This window comes from Electrophorus electricus, chromosome 11 (assembly GCF_041902795.1).
Source record: "Electrophorus electricus isolate QZ-2024a chromosome 11, ASM4190279v1, whole genome shotgun sequence".
Classification (NCBI taxonomy): Eukaryota; Metazoa; Chordata; class Actinopteri; order Gymnotiformes; family Gymnotidae; genus Electrophorus; species Electrophorus electricus.
In genome coordinates, this window is record NC_137507.1 from 898165 (window position 1) to 910274 (window position 12110).

The following is a 12110-nucleotide window of genomic DNA, read 5'->3' on the forward strand; positions in this document are numbered from 1 at the left end:
ATATATTAAAATATCTAAATTTATAATGTTTAATATTGATATTAGGCCAAAATATGGCATGGCATTTTTTCTTTTACAGTTTTAAGAAAATACCTATCTAGAGTCAGGTGTAACATTAAAAAAATATAATCAGATTCAAAATATATCTAAATATTGGCAGAAGACATAGTCATGGTGAGGTATATCACAGAATCATGACACCTGCATGTCACTCCAACTTTCATGTGACTCTGTTAATGTTTAATGCCTTTTCCGTCAAAAGAATCAGTCAGTGTAGGGTCTAATGCAGCCTTAAGTCTTAAGTAACATAAGCCTTGGTAACACTTTTCATATAACTTCAATTATTGTACTAACCTAGGTCTGTATTTATTAATTTGTGCTACGAATATAAAATATTTTTAACACTGTACATCTCTTACATTATAACAGCATTACAACAAGAAGACAATAGGGTAGCCAGTTAACACAAAGGTATGCATGCATTTATCTAACAAATAAAAGTTAAGTAAGACAGATTGGAGTTACTTGCCGGATGAGTTGTGTTGCGTATTCTGTTCCTGGCACTCTGCACTCTTACTGGGCTCCAGTTTTACAACCAAACTCCCAGTGTCTGATGCCCTGGTCATAGTTCTCTGTTTAGCCCCACCCACACCATGCCCTCCCACCAAAGATGCTGACTGGCATCTACCTTTCAAATGTTAATCCAGTAGATTTTGGCAAAGTGACCAATAAACCTGAGCTGGAGTATCATTACTTAACTGCAGGTCTCACTTTCGATATGAAGTATAGATTAGAGAAGGGAAAAATGGACTACTGATAATACTCATTTTATTAATAATAATAATAATAATAATAATAATAATAATAATAATTATATATATATATATATATATATATATATATATATATATATATATATATATATATATATATATATATATATATAAATATTTTTCTCCCTGTTTCTTTATTCTACATAAGAGGGCAACCTACAGTAACTAAGTTAGCTACTGATCTGACACACCTGACAGCCAGTCAGCTGAAGTTAAACCTTAAATTACATTTTAACACATCTCAACACAGAAGAAAAGTGTTTAATGACATTGTATTAAGCAATGATCACAGTAGATACCAGAGTTTTTGTGGCTCCATGTGGCTAGTAAAACTTACATACTTAACACAGGCTGATTAGCCCAACGTGGCTTTATTCAAACTATTATTTTGAAATATCTACCGGAAGTCAATGCTGCAACTGGGGTCAGTTTCACAGCGCTAGCAGTCTTTATTAGAACTTTTAACAGTATCAGTAATAATGTCTTTTTATTTTCATTAACATAAATCAAGCACAGTATATGAATCAAGTATATCATACATAAAAAAACAAAAATGTGTATATTTTTGTATTAAATATGTATATATTAAAATTAAAGACTATATCTAGAATATAGATAGACTCTATTGGGCTATAGACTATATTTAGCCTTCATAGGTATTTCATAAGATACTCTTCTTTATAATTGCATTTTTAAACAGCTTTTGAACTTTTTAGATTCAAGGACTACCCGTTTACAATTAAAAAACGGCATCCTTTGTTTTTCTTTAAACAATTTGCATTTTTGTATTTAATATTTACCATAGAAAATTAAGTTAGATTATTATTTTTATCATCATCAAAATAAAGTACCTTAGCACCACTTAAAAACCTGCACAAACGTTCCATATTTATCTACATATCTACTATAGATAAAATATTTGCTATTAAATATATAAAATAATATTATTTGCTCTTTCGAATAGTAAGTTTCTTCATTCCCATGAAATAAAGTATATATTGTACCATATGAGCGTGTACCAACAACAACAAAAAAAACGAAAGCGGACGTCCCTTGTGCGCCTTGGGAGAGGGCAGAGCTCGGCGCAGTCGGGGCCTAATTCACCTTTCCTTTCCTGATACCGATGGGCTTAACGCAGAGTGCTAGTGTACCGGATGGCGGAACTGATGGCTATCATGTTCATGGGGTAAAAATAATGTAACTTCTTGTTGGTGGTGGGGACACTAGCTATATCGGAACTGGTGTTTTTTTTCCCGACGCACCTCTGAGAAAAATCTAGCTGGTAGTTAGCTAACGCTAGCTGGTTAGCAGAACCCACTGGATTCTTATTTCAGAGGTAGCTAAGCTAAGATGGCTAATGCTAACTAAGTAGAACACGAAACAAATTACACTCGCATAGCACTCAACAGTTTAAACAAGCTATATTACAGCTGTAATAACCAGTCCTTTGGACAGTTGAGAAGCTGTTGCCATTATATTTGCTTTTGGTCACGTGGCCCTTCCAGAATCTGATGAACGTCAGCTGGCATGGACAGTAGGCGCACGCGGGGGATAATAAACACACGCGCGCGTTAGGCCACTCACGTGAGCTTGCAGCAGAGGGGTACACGAAACTGCAGATGTGGCGTTCCAGACCTTGATGATGACGCCTGCAATCGGAATGCCCCCACCTGATACCTCTTGATATGTGGATCAAAGTGATTATGAACAATTAAAGTGATGGAAGTGTTTAACTAGTAATGAAGTATAAACAAAGTACGATTATCACTGTTCTACAGTTTGTGCAAGTCCAACGTTTAACGTTTTCTCTGGCTTTCTGTAACCTAATGTATTTAAGCGAAGTGCTTACAGAAAAGCTTATTCAAGTCAGAATGTTTACAGTAAAGCTCACTAAACTTGAATGCGTACAATAAAGCTTATTAGAGTAAGAATGCTTAGTGCTTATTAAAATCAATATTTAAATCAAAATAGTTTACAGGCCTGGGTACATGTTAGTTTTTAAAGAGTTCTTACACTTTAACCAATGTAATTTGTTAAAGACATCACAGATATGAATAATATATTTCATATATTAAAGAGTGGGTACAAAAACTGAGGCTAGTTGTCAGTAAATAATTTCTGTTCACACATTTATCTTATGCAGTCAATAGAGCTATCAGAGATTTTTAAACATACAGGCAGATTAGGCATCTTTGGTATAATATAGTAGAGATATAATAAGCATGGCTCACTTATATATATCTGAGAACGATTCCAGGTGAGTAACTGCCATGTACGGTATTAAGAGATGTAGAGATATTCAAAAGTGTAGTGAAGTACACAGACTTTCCAGAAAAAGAGGACGCTTCAGAAAGAGGTCCTTCATCAGCTGCACAAGCAAAGTGCTTCTGAATTAGTGGTAGGAGGAGCCAGTTTATACATGGAGAAGGAGATGTTTAAATCATAACATTCATTCTGAAGTTCCAAGTGTAGATAAGTTCTTTTTCTTTGACTTTCCTCATTTTCTTGCTGTTATAGCAGCAATGATGTTATTTAGATTCATGGAGTGTGTTCAGTTCTTTTATGATTGATTGATTGTTTGCCAGTTGAAACCATTTTATAGAACCCTTGAGAATCTCAGTGATTGGTATAATTGGCTCTGTTGTGGCATGTGGAAGTAGAAAATTTTATATCAGCTGAATGTATTGTGTCTGTATTAATCTGTTATTTTTTAAACAAATGTGTCCTAAGTCTGTTTGCACTATTATCTGCTCTACAATAGGTTGAAGAGAACTCCCCAGCACAGAAAGCTGGTTTGGAACCGTTTTTTGATTTCATCATATCCCTTGGTAACACTCGCTTAGTAAGTTCATAATTGTTTCACATTAATTTGTCATATTTAACTTGACCATAATTTTTTTTTTTTTTACGTGTTCTCATTGCTTACATATTTTCATGTCTAGAGTGTTGTGTTGCTCCCGCTACACAGCAGCTGTTTAACATGTTTTTGCTGCACAGCCATGACTACACCCTGGGTCAGCAGCCTGTACTGTAGCACTTAACATTCTCATAATGAATCATTAGGATTGATTAATAAAATCACTTTCTCTATGTATATTAATTAAACCGTTTCTGCTTGCCAAACAGAACCAGGATAATGACATGCTCAAGGATCTCCTCAAGGCTAATGTGGAGAAGGCGGTGAGGATGGAGGTGTTCAGCACCAAGAACATGAGGCTCCGTGAGTTAGAGGTCGTCCCTAGCAACATGTGGGGGGGGCAGGGACTTCTGGGAGCCAGCGTCCGGTTCTGTAGCTTCCAGGGAGCCAATGAGAACGTCTGGCATGTACTTGTGAGTATCTTTTCTCATTACTCTGGATTCCAGAGCCGTGGCCAATCAGATGTCTCACTTTCCTTTCTTTTTTTCCCTTTCTGAGAATGTGGAGACCAGTTCACCAGCTGAGTTGGCTGGACTTCAGGCATATTCAGACTTTATCGTAGGAGCAGACCAGGTCTTGCAAGATGTAAGTAAAACATTGTGTACTGAATCATATCAGTACATCATATCAGATTTCTCTTTGCTCATGTTATTTTTTTATATTTGGACTTTTTGTTAATCAGATTTGCTGTTTTATATTTTAATTCCATTTCATGGCATTATTTTAGAGATAATTTGGAATATTGGTAGCCTAGGTTGGTTTGATTGACTCTGAATTGTTCGCTGAGCTTGGCAATTAGATTGCAAATGTTTCGTCACCAATTGAGGGGACATCATCAGTGCAGTTGTATGTACAGTTTATATAGAGTGTTGGGATACAACAAAAAGCATAATGTGAGCAAAGGGCAAGGAAAGAGAGAGAATTCCTTGAAGCTTGGTTCTCCACTGAAACATCAATAAACAAACACATTGATATCACTCTATCAACCCCTTAGACCCAAAGAAATGGAACAACAAAAAGCCATAGTAAAACCCTAAGGAACCAGATATTTCCTACGTTGCTTGGTTACCAAACTTACTAAACAGGAAACCAGACCACAACACAGTGCATTCCTTTGAACCAATCCTGTCCACCCATTTCTCACTACCACTCAAAAAATCAACTAATCATCGGTCGAATCACAACATCCTACAATGCCAAAACCCTATATAAACGCAAGTGGTTAGAAGAAACAGCACGTACAACTGCACTCATGATGTCTCCTTGATTGTTGATGAGATATTTCTAATCTAACTGCCAGGTTCGGTGAACAGTTCAGTATCAATTATTTTAGATACTTAGGTGGTTGTCCTCCTATGACCCTATCAGACACTGGCTGAAAGCAGATGAAGGACAAAGCATCCTCTCTCTAATAGCTGCAAAGCTTGCTTTTACTCCGTGATCGCAGGACTTTGTTATTCTCGCATCATATTTTCAGTGTAAATTCAACACTTTCTTGCATGTTCTGAAACAACTTGATCGATTTCCATATCGGAAAATTAACATTTAAAATAAAGATTACATTTTAAATGTTAATTTTCTGATATGGAAATAGATGAAGTATGTATTTGCAATTTTAAGCATCTGTGGTCTTACTACACAAAGAACTGGCTTAACTGAGAATTGTAGCAAGTGTAAATGTAAAAATGATCTTTACTGACCCGTTAATTAATCCCATTAAAAGCAAAGCTCACGTGTGTAGAAAGTTTAAGTTTTAGTTTTATGGAGGTTGTTTGTATGAATTCGGTTTTTGCTCTTTGGAGATGTTTTTGCATCAGACAGTGTGCTAACATGCATATCTCAACAGTCGGAGGACTTCTTTACACTGATCGAAGCACATGAAGGCAAATCACTGAAGCTTCTTGTATACAGCATGGAGACAGATGGATGCAGGGAGGTGATAGTGACACCTAACGGGGCCTGGGGCGGCGAGGGCAGGTAAGGTCATCTGGAATAACTCAATAATATGTTACAACTTCTCATGGACATGTTCTCTTGAAACCTCTTAACCTGTTTGAATTTATGCTTTCAAGTCTTGGCTGTGGAATTGGATATGGCTATTTGCATCGAATCCCTGCTCACCCTCACAGTCCAAAATCAATGAACATTAGTCACACTTCTAGCACAGAAGAATGCAATAGCGAAGAACCTCCAGCACACAGATACACGGAAGTAAGTTTAACTAGCTTAAACATACGTCGTTAGATGTTTATATGAATTGTGTTTGAATTTTCGGTGAGATATATGTCGTGTATCTTTAGGTTTCCTTAATGACAGCGTCAGGTCAGTCAGTGAGTGGGGACACACCACTGCCACCACCTATCCAAAGGGTCATGGATCCAGGTAGGCTCTCCCATTGCGCTGTTGTAGATTGAAGAAGTTCTCAGAATCTTTCTCAGTGTGTTATGGTGTGCAAACACTGATTTTCCTATTGCGTATAATCAACTCTAGGCCTTTGTTTAGTGTTGACTGGTGCCTAAAGCCAATACTACACAAGCTATGTGTACAGTGAGTGTTACTGTACTGAACATAAAGGTTCCACAAAATAACATTACAAATGTAGCAAGACATTGGCGAACAAATGTATTTTTTAAAAAGGTTAGTGACATTTCCCAGACCATTCTTCATTTTGTTTATTGTCTACTTCCTGGTGAAGTAATAAAGAATGCAAAACATGTCATCAAAAGGCAGCTATGCTATATTCATACATTATGAATATATGAATATTAAGGGAATATTCACACATTTATGAACAGATGAATATGAAGAGAATATGACAGGACTTCAAATAATACTTTAAAAGTAAACATTAATGACCATTTATTGTATAATCAAGATCTCTTACCAGCATATTTCCCCAAGCACCATCAAAATGTCTCAAACATATTTTATGTCCCCCTTAGGTATTTCAAGTGAGTTAGAGGTGATGAGTTCTGAGTTATCTGAGAGGCTGGATCTCTCAGTCTCATCCACAGATATGACAAACACATCAGTGGCCAGGACAGGAGGAGTGGACCAGATGCCAGATCTTGGCCAGAAGTTGGATGTTGGTAAGTCTTATGGATGTTGGTAAGTCTGTTGGATGTTGGTAAGTCTAGATTGCCAACTGTCAGAGATTGCTGAGAGAGAGAGAAGCGAGATGCAAGCTTTCATTAATGATAAGATCATTATAAGCTGCAGTCAACTGTATGAAGTTAATGCTTTCTGTCTGCAGAGGAACTAGAAGGCAATGGTGAACCCCTATCAGTATCAGCTCAGCAAACCAGTAGGTCAGAGGAGCAGCATAGAGACACACCTGCCACAGACTTCACTGCCTCTGTGTTTCTGGAGCGGTCAGGACCAGCGAAAGATGTCTCTGCTTTAGCGAGTCCCTTAACTCACCTAGACCCACATGCTCTGTCCTCAGGCCTGTCAGCTGATCACAGCATGCTGCCTGTTGATCCTGTGTTTTTGAAAAATTCCTCAATCTCATCTGCTGAGTCCTTCATCCCATCTGTGGAAATCTCCTCTCTGCTAATAGACCCTGCAACTGTCGAGTCCTCGGCTCCGCCCAGTAACTCTTTGCCCAGTAGCTCCACCCAGTAAGTTCTCACTGTTGGCTTCTGTGGGACTGGCATCTGGTCCTGAATTACAGATAGACAAAGCAAAGATTGTATCTGATCTAGACTTCCATAACGGGCAGCCAAGAATATAGAAATACAGCATGGCCGGTATCTACTACTGCTCTGTATCAGGTTTGCTAAATTGCTTACAGGGCACTAATATGCAGTGTTGGAGTAATGCAATACAAAGTAATATTTTATAAAGTTCTATGTGTAGGGACAATAATACTTGTAATACTCACTCCTGCCAGTAGGCGAAGTATGAGCTCACTGTATTATAAGAGAGGAAATAGCACTCAAGACTATGCAATCTATAAACAAACTACACTGTACAGTTGAAGGCATTCACATCTGTCCATTTTATTATTTACCCTTTGTGCCCCGTAACATGACTGTTGGTGTTTGTGCACAGTCCCATCCCATATGGTCCTAACTTTAGCCTCTATTCCTAACACTATCTGTTCACCATATCTCCTGATGTAATTGTGCTGGTTAGTATGACCATCACTGGAACAGCAGCTGCTGAATTAAAATTCAGTTTCTGGATACATAAATTGCGTCTATATGATGCCATGCTTTCTCTTCTGAGCGTGCATCCGCTACCCACTACAAGCTGACTTCTGTGATGAGAATTGTTGTGGATGTGACTGGAGCAGTTTTTGAATTCGTAGCATATAAAGATTGATATATAAAGATATATATATATATATATATATATATATATATATATATAAAATGACTATGAGATGAACATACGCAGAAGATGGAATGATGTACTGTAAACTTGACAAGAAATCTGTCACAGTGTCTAAACAGATATAAAACTTCTTATTAATATAATCTACCTAAGTGATGTTGACTGGGATTGGCTGGGTCCAAAATGCCAGAAAGACTCTTAATTGTCATCATCAGATTTTCCAGTTGGTTCCGATTTTTGTGGGTTTTGAAAAGAAACCTGTAAGTAAAGTAATGAATTGCAAGACTGTTTTCCAGCAAATAAGACATAACCACACTAGTTTGAGAGAAATACTTAATTTGTAACAAATTATTATATACAACTACTCCAAAACTGCTGGTGTTACAAAGTAGTTGCACAAAGATTTATGTTAGAATTTCACTGCTGGATATTAAGAATATCAGGATTTAAGGAGGAATGAAATCAAGTGTCTGATGGGAACTTGGGGTTACAACGTCTACAATGCAAAGGCAACTATTTTGTTTGTTTACTATTAAGGCTGAGGTGTTTTTGAGATTAATATGTAAAATGGATAAATTTATGGTAAATCTCTAAAAATAAGCGTTCTTTGGGAACTATTTCTGTTTCCAGCACCATGTACGTACATACTAGCTCATACTACAGACATGTTGTAGGTCATCACTAAATTATGGGAAATGGTCTCTAAGGTGACAGTGTATTCATAACTATTTGGGGCTGTAACTTTCTGTGAGGGAGTAAATACTTAAATGTTTCTTAGTACTCCATGCTGTAAACAGTTTAGTCTATAATGAGTTTCTAGGGCCAAGAATATCTGAATGTTGTTTAATTCTCAACAAGCAAATTATTGAAAAATTTGTCAGAAATTGGTGGAATTGGTCACCTTTAATATTAGTGTCACCTTTTTGTGCATTCATATTACAATAGATTGGTGTGTATTTAAAGTTTAAATCATCTTTTTGATATTATAGTATCTTGATTTTCATATGTATAGGTTATTATTTTATCTTATGAATGAATATTGGCATGACAAGTTAAACGGGTGAATCTATTAACTATTTTTAAGGTGGCTGTTTTTGTGCTTGCTGAAGCAAGAATATCTGAATAGATCAAACTCAATTTAACTGCTATTTTTTCATACTTTATATGTTTTGTAGCGTAAGATGATTGTGGTGTTTAAAAAATAGGTGATTTGACATTATCCCTCCATTCTAAATGGAGATGAATTCTCATGGCTTTCCATTCTGGTGTGCTTGCAACTTTTGATTTGAAGAGTTCTTCATGTTCAAGCTCACTAGTAATCAAGGTTGCTATTGTGAGAAGTCATAGTCACTGTTTGATTGTGCTAACTAGCTAGCTACATAACTTACCAAAGTTGCTAGCTAGTTAGTTAATGTTATTAATAGTTAATAAGGGAGACAAGCTATTCTCTCTTGTACTTTTGCCTTGTTCTCTGTCGGTTGTTTTATTTAACTTTGCAAATAAATTAAAGTGTCTACAGTATATATACACTACTGTCTACTTTAACTTTAACTAAACATCCTTAAATAATGCTAAGCAAACTAATGGTGCTGAGAGTTAAAATGACATTTTAAAATACATTTTCAGTTAAAATAGAATCAAAGCTTATTCACAAATTTGTTTATTCCAAATAAACCTTTGTACAAAATTGTTTTGTCTTTTGAAAACAAAATTTGCCTTTTGTTTCCTATGTAAATTACAGAGATCAGATTATGGTTCTGTAGCCCTAGCTACTATGTGTTTTATGTTTCATATCCAGCTACATTTTAGAGTATTGCATCTTAAAATCTGGAGTGACCTGATAGTGATAGAATTTTATATTCCCTGTGCAAAATGAGTATTGCCATGAACATGGATTATCTCATTAGAATGGCACCTGTCAAGGGGTGGGATATATTGCACAGCAAGTTATCAGTCACTTCTTGAAGTTGATGTGTTGGAAGCAGGAAAAATGGGCAAGTGTAAGGATCTGAGTGACTCTTGACGAGGACCAGACTGTGATGGCTAGACGACTGGGTCAGAGCATGTCACAGGTAATGTCTCACAGAACACTAAGAAAAACATTAAATTTCCCGAATTCCCTTTTGTATGACAGAGAATGCATGAGGCAATTTGTTTTGTATCCCTAATGTATATGATGGGTTAATCTACATGGAGGCTACATGTGAAGATACTATATGCAGCATATTTGTAAGGCCTATTTACTGAGCCTCAGTCATTCACAAAACGCCTGTTAACAGGATCTGATTACCTTTTCTCCCACACTGATTTTTATTTAGTTTAAGGAATAAGAAATAAGAGAACTTCAAAGTACCATTCATTTGTTTTTACATAAGATCCATGAATGGCTTTATGTGATTATTTTAAAATAGATCAACAACCAGATAAAGGCCAGAGTCTCTTTTATTCTCGTCTATCAATCATTGAAAGGTAAAGCTCTGGGTGGGCCAGTCTGTTGCTGACAAAGACACAGTGACACATGGCATGCACTTTCAGAGCCCGCTTAAGAAGACTAATCTCACCACCACAGTCAAGTAACCAAATTCCTCTCTGTTTAACTATAAAATAGATTATGAAACATAAAATGTAATAAATTCTACAGAAATGCATTTAAATTGTATTTTTATTACAAAACCAAATATTTTATCAAAGAAAACCCAAGTGATACTGGCCCTGTGTAAAAAGCCATTGTCTTCATGTCAACCTTTATGGAATTTGGTTGACACTTATCCAAAGTGACAATTATGACAGAACATAATTTGAGGTGTTAAAGGTCAGGGACTCAGTGGCAAGCTGGTGATAATGGTTCTTGACTAACGCTCTGTCTAACCCCAGACCTGTATCTAACCTTATATCTAACCCACCTTTTTTTATCACAGCTGGTAAGATGACCATAGCTATTATGATTATTATAGTGATTGTAACAGTGTGTAGATGTAATACTAGGGATTATGATCTGGTTCAATGCATTTATCGTAACAGACATAACTGAATCATTAGGTAGTAGACGGTGCACCGACATTGAATTCATCACCTACGACTATCCCTTCATGATGTAAAAAATAGAGTATTGTTATTCTTATTTCAGGTTCAATTTTAGTGTCCCTTGCCAGTTCTCATAGCACCTTATTGCATGACTTCTCTGTAATCTAGCTACGAGAGACCAGAATATCTGTTAAGTGGTTGTTGACAGGTTTATGCACTAGATAGCCATGTGCCAGAATAATTCAGGAGACAGACAGCTGGCATCTGTGGACCACAAGCTCTCTGTGTGTGCTTATTCCTGCCACACTCTGACTTACACATGGCTCCCACAGCATTGAATCCTATCATCCACAAGCACATGCTTATCCCAGTTATACCCTGTTATTCTAAATAAAGGGTAACTGGGTTGAAGGGCAAACCCAGTATTAAATATTTTGGATATTTCAGAGAATAAATATAAGGAATTTGCCATATTTGTACTATTCACATCCATCCTTAAAAGTCAGTAATATTTGTGTTTTGCATAAGTATTCAGACCCTCCTTGTGGTCATATTTATTGCATTATTAGGTGAAGCACAACATTTAAAAAAGAACATTTCACTGTTGCTCAAGTAATGGTTTAATAGTAAAATATAAATAATTTTGAAATAATCAAACTTTAGAAGAACAAACCTTAATATTACAAACTTATTTTTAAAACTAAAATGTAACTTTATGAGTTTGAACTATGAAAAATATTTATATACACATGCATGTATTTATGTACTGAAGCACAGAGCAAAAGTCAGGCCTATTCAAAGCTCAGCTCTGAACCTCACTGATCTCATGTGTGAAGTGTAAAACTGCTGAAAGCACGTAACATGGAAGCCACTGCATCATTTGTGGAAAGAAACTGGAAAGACTTCCTGCCATCCTCTATAACAGAATATCTTTAGATGTATTCTACTATTATATAAAGAGAAAAAATACACAGTTTTTTAATGTTCTTATTACTTTC

The 12110-nt window shown here is 36.2% G+C and overlaps 1 protein-coding gene across 1 annotated transcript; it reads left to right on the forward strand.

The window, feature by feature from the left end:
• The first annotated feature begins 1882 nt into the window (after window positions 1-1882).
• Window positions 1883-9609, forward strand: gorasp1a (golgi reassembly stacking protein 1a). The gene is made up of 9 exons (XM_027022289.3): window positions 1883-2019; window positions 3595-3675; window positions 3960-4163; window positions 4249-4335; window positions 5597-5727; window positions 5823-5961; window positions 6051-6132; window positions 6693-6839; window positions 7004-9609. The coding sequence occupies exons 1-9, from the start codon at window positions 1957-1959 to the stop codon at window positions 7372-7374; spliced, it is 1305 nt and encodes a 434-aa protein (XP_026878090.2). The 5' UTR covers window positions 1883-1956; the 3' UTR covers window positions 7375-9609.
• The last annotated feature ends 2501 nt before the right edge of the window (window positions 9610-12110 follow it).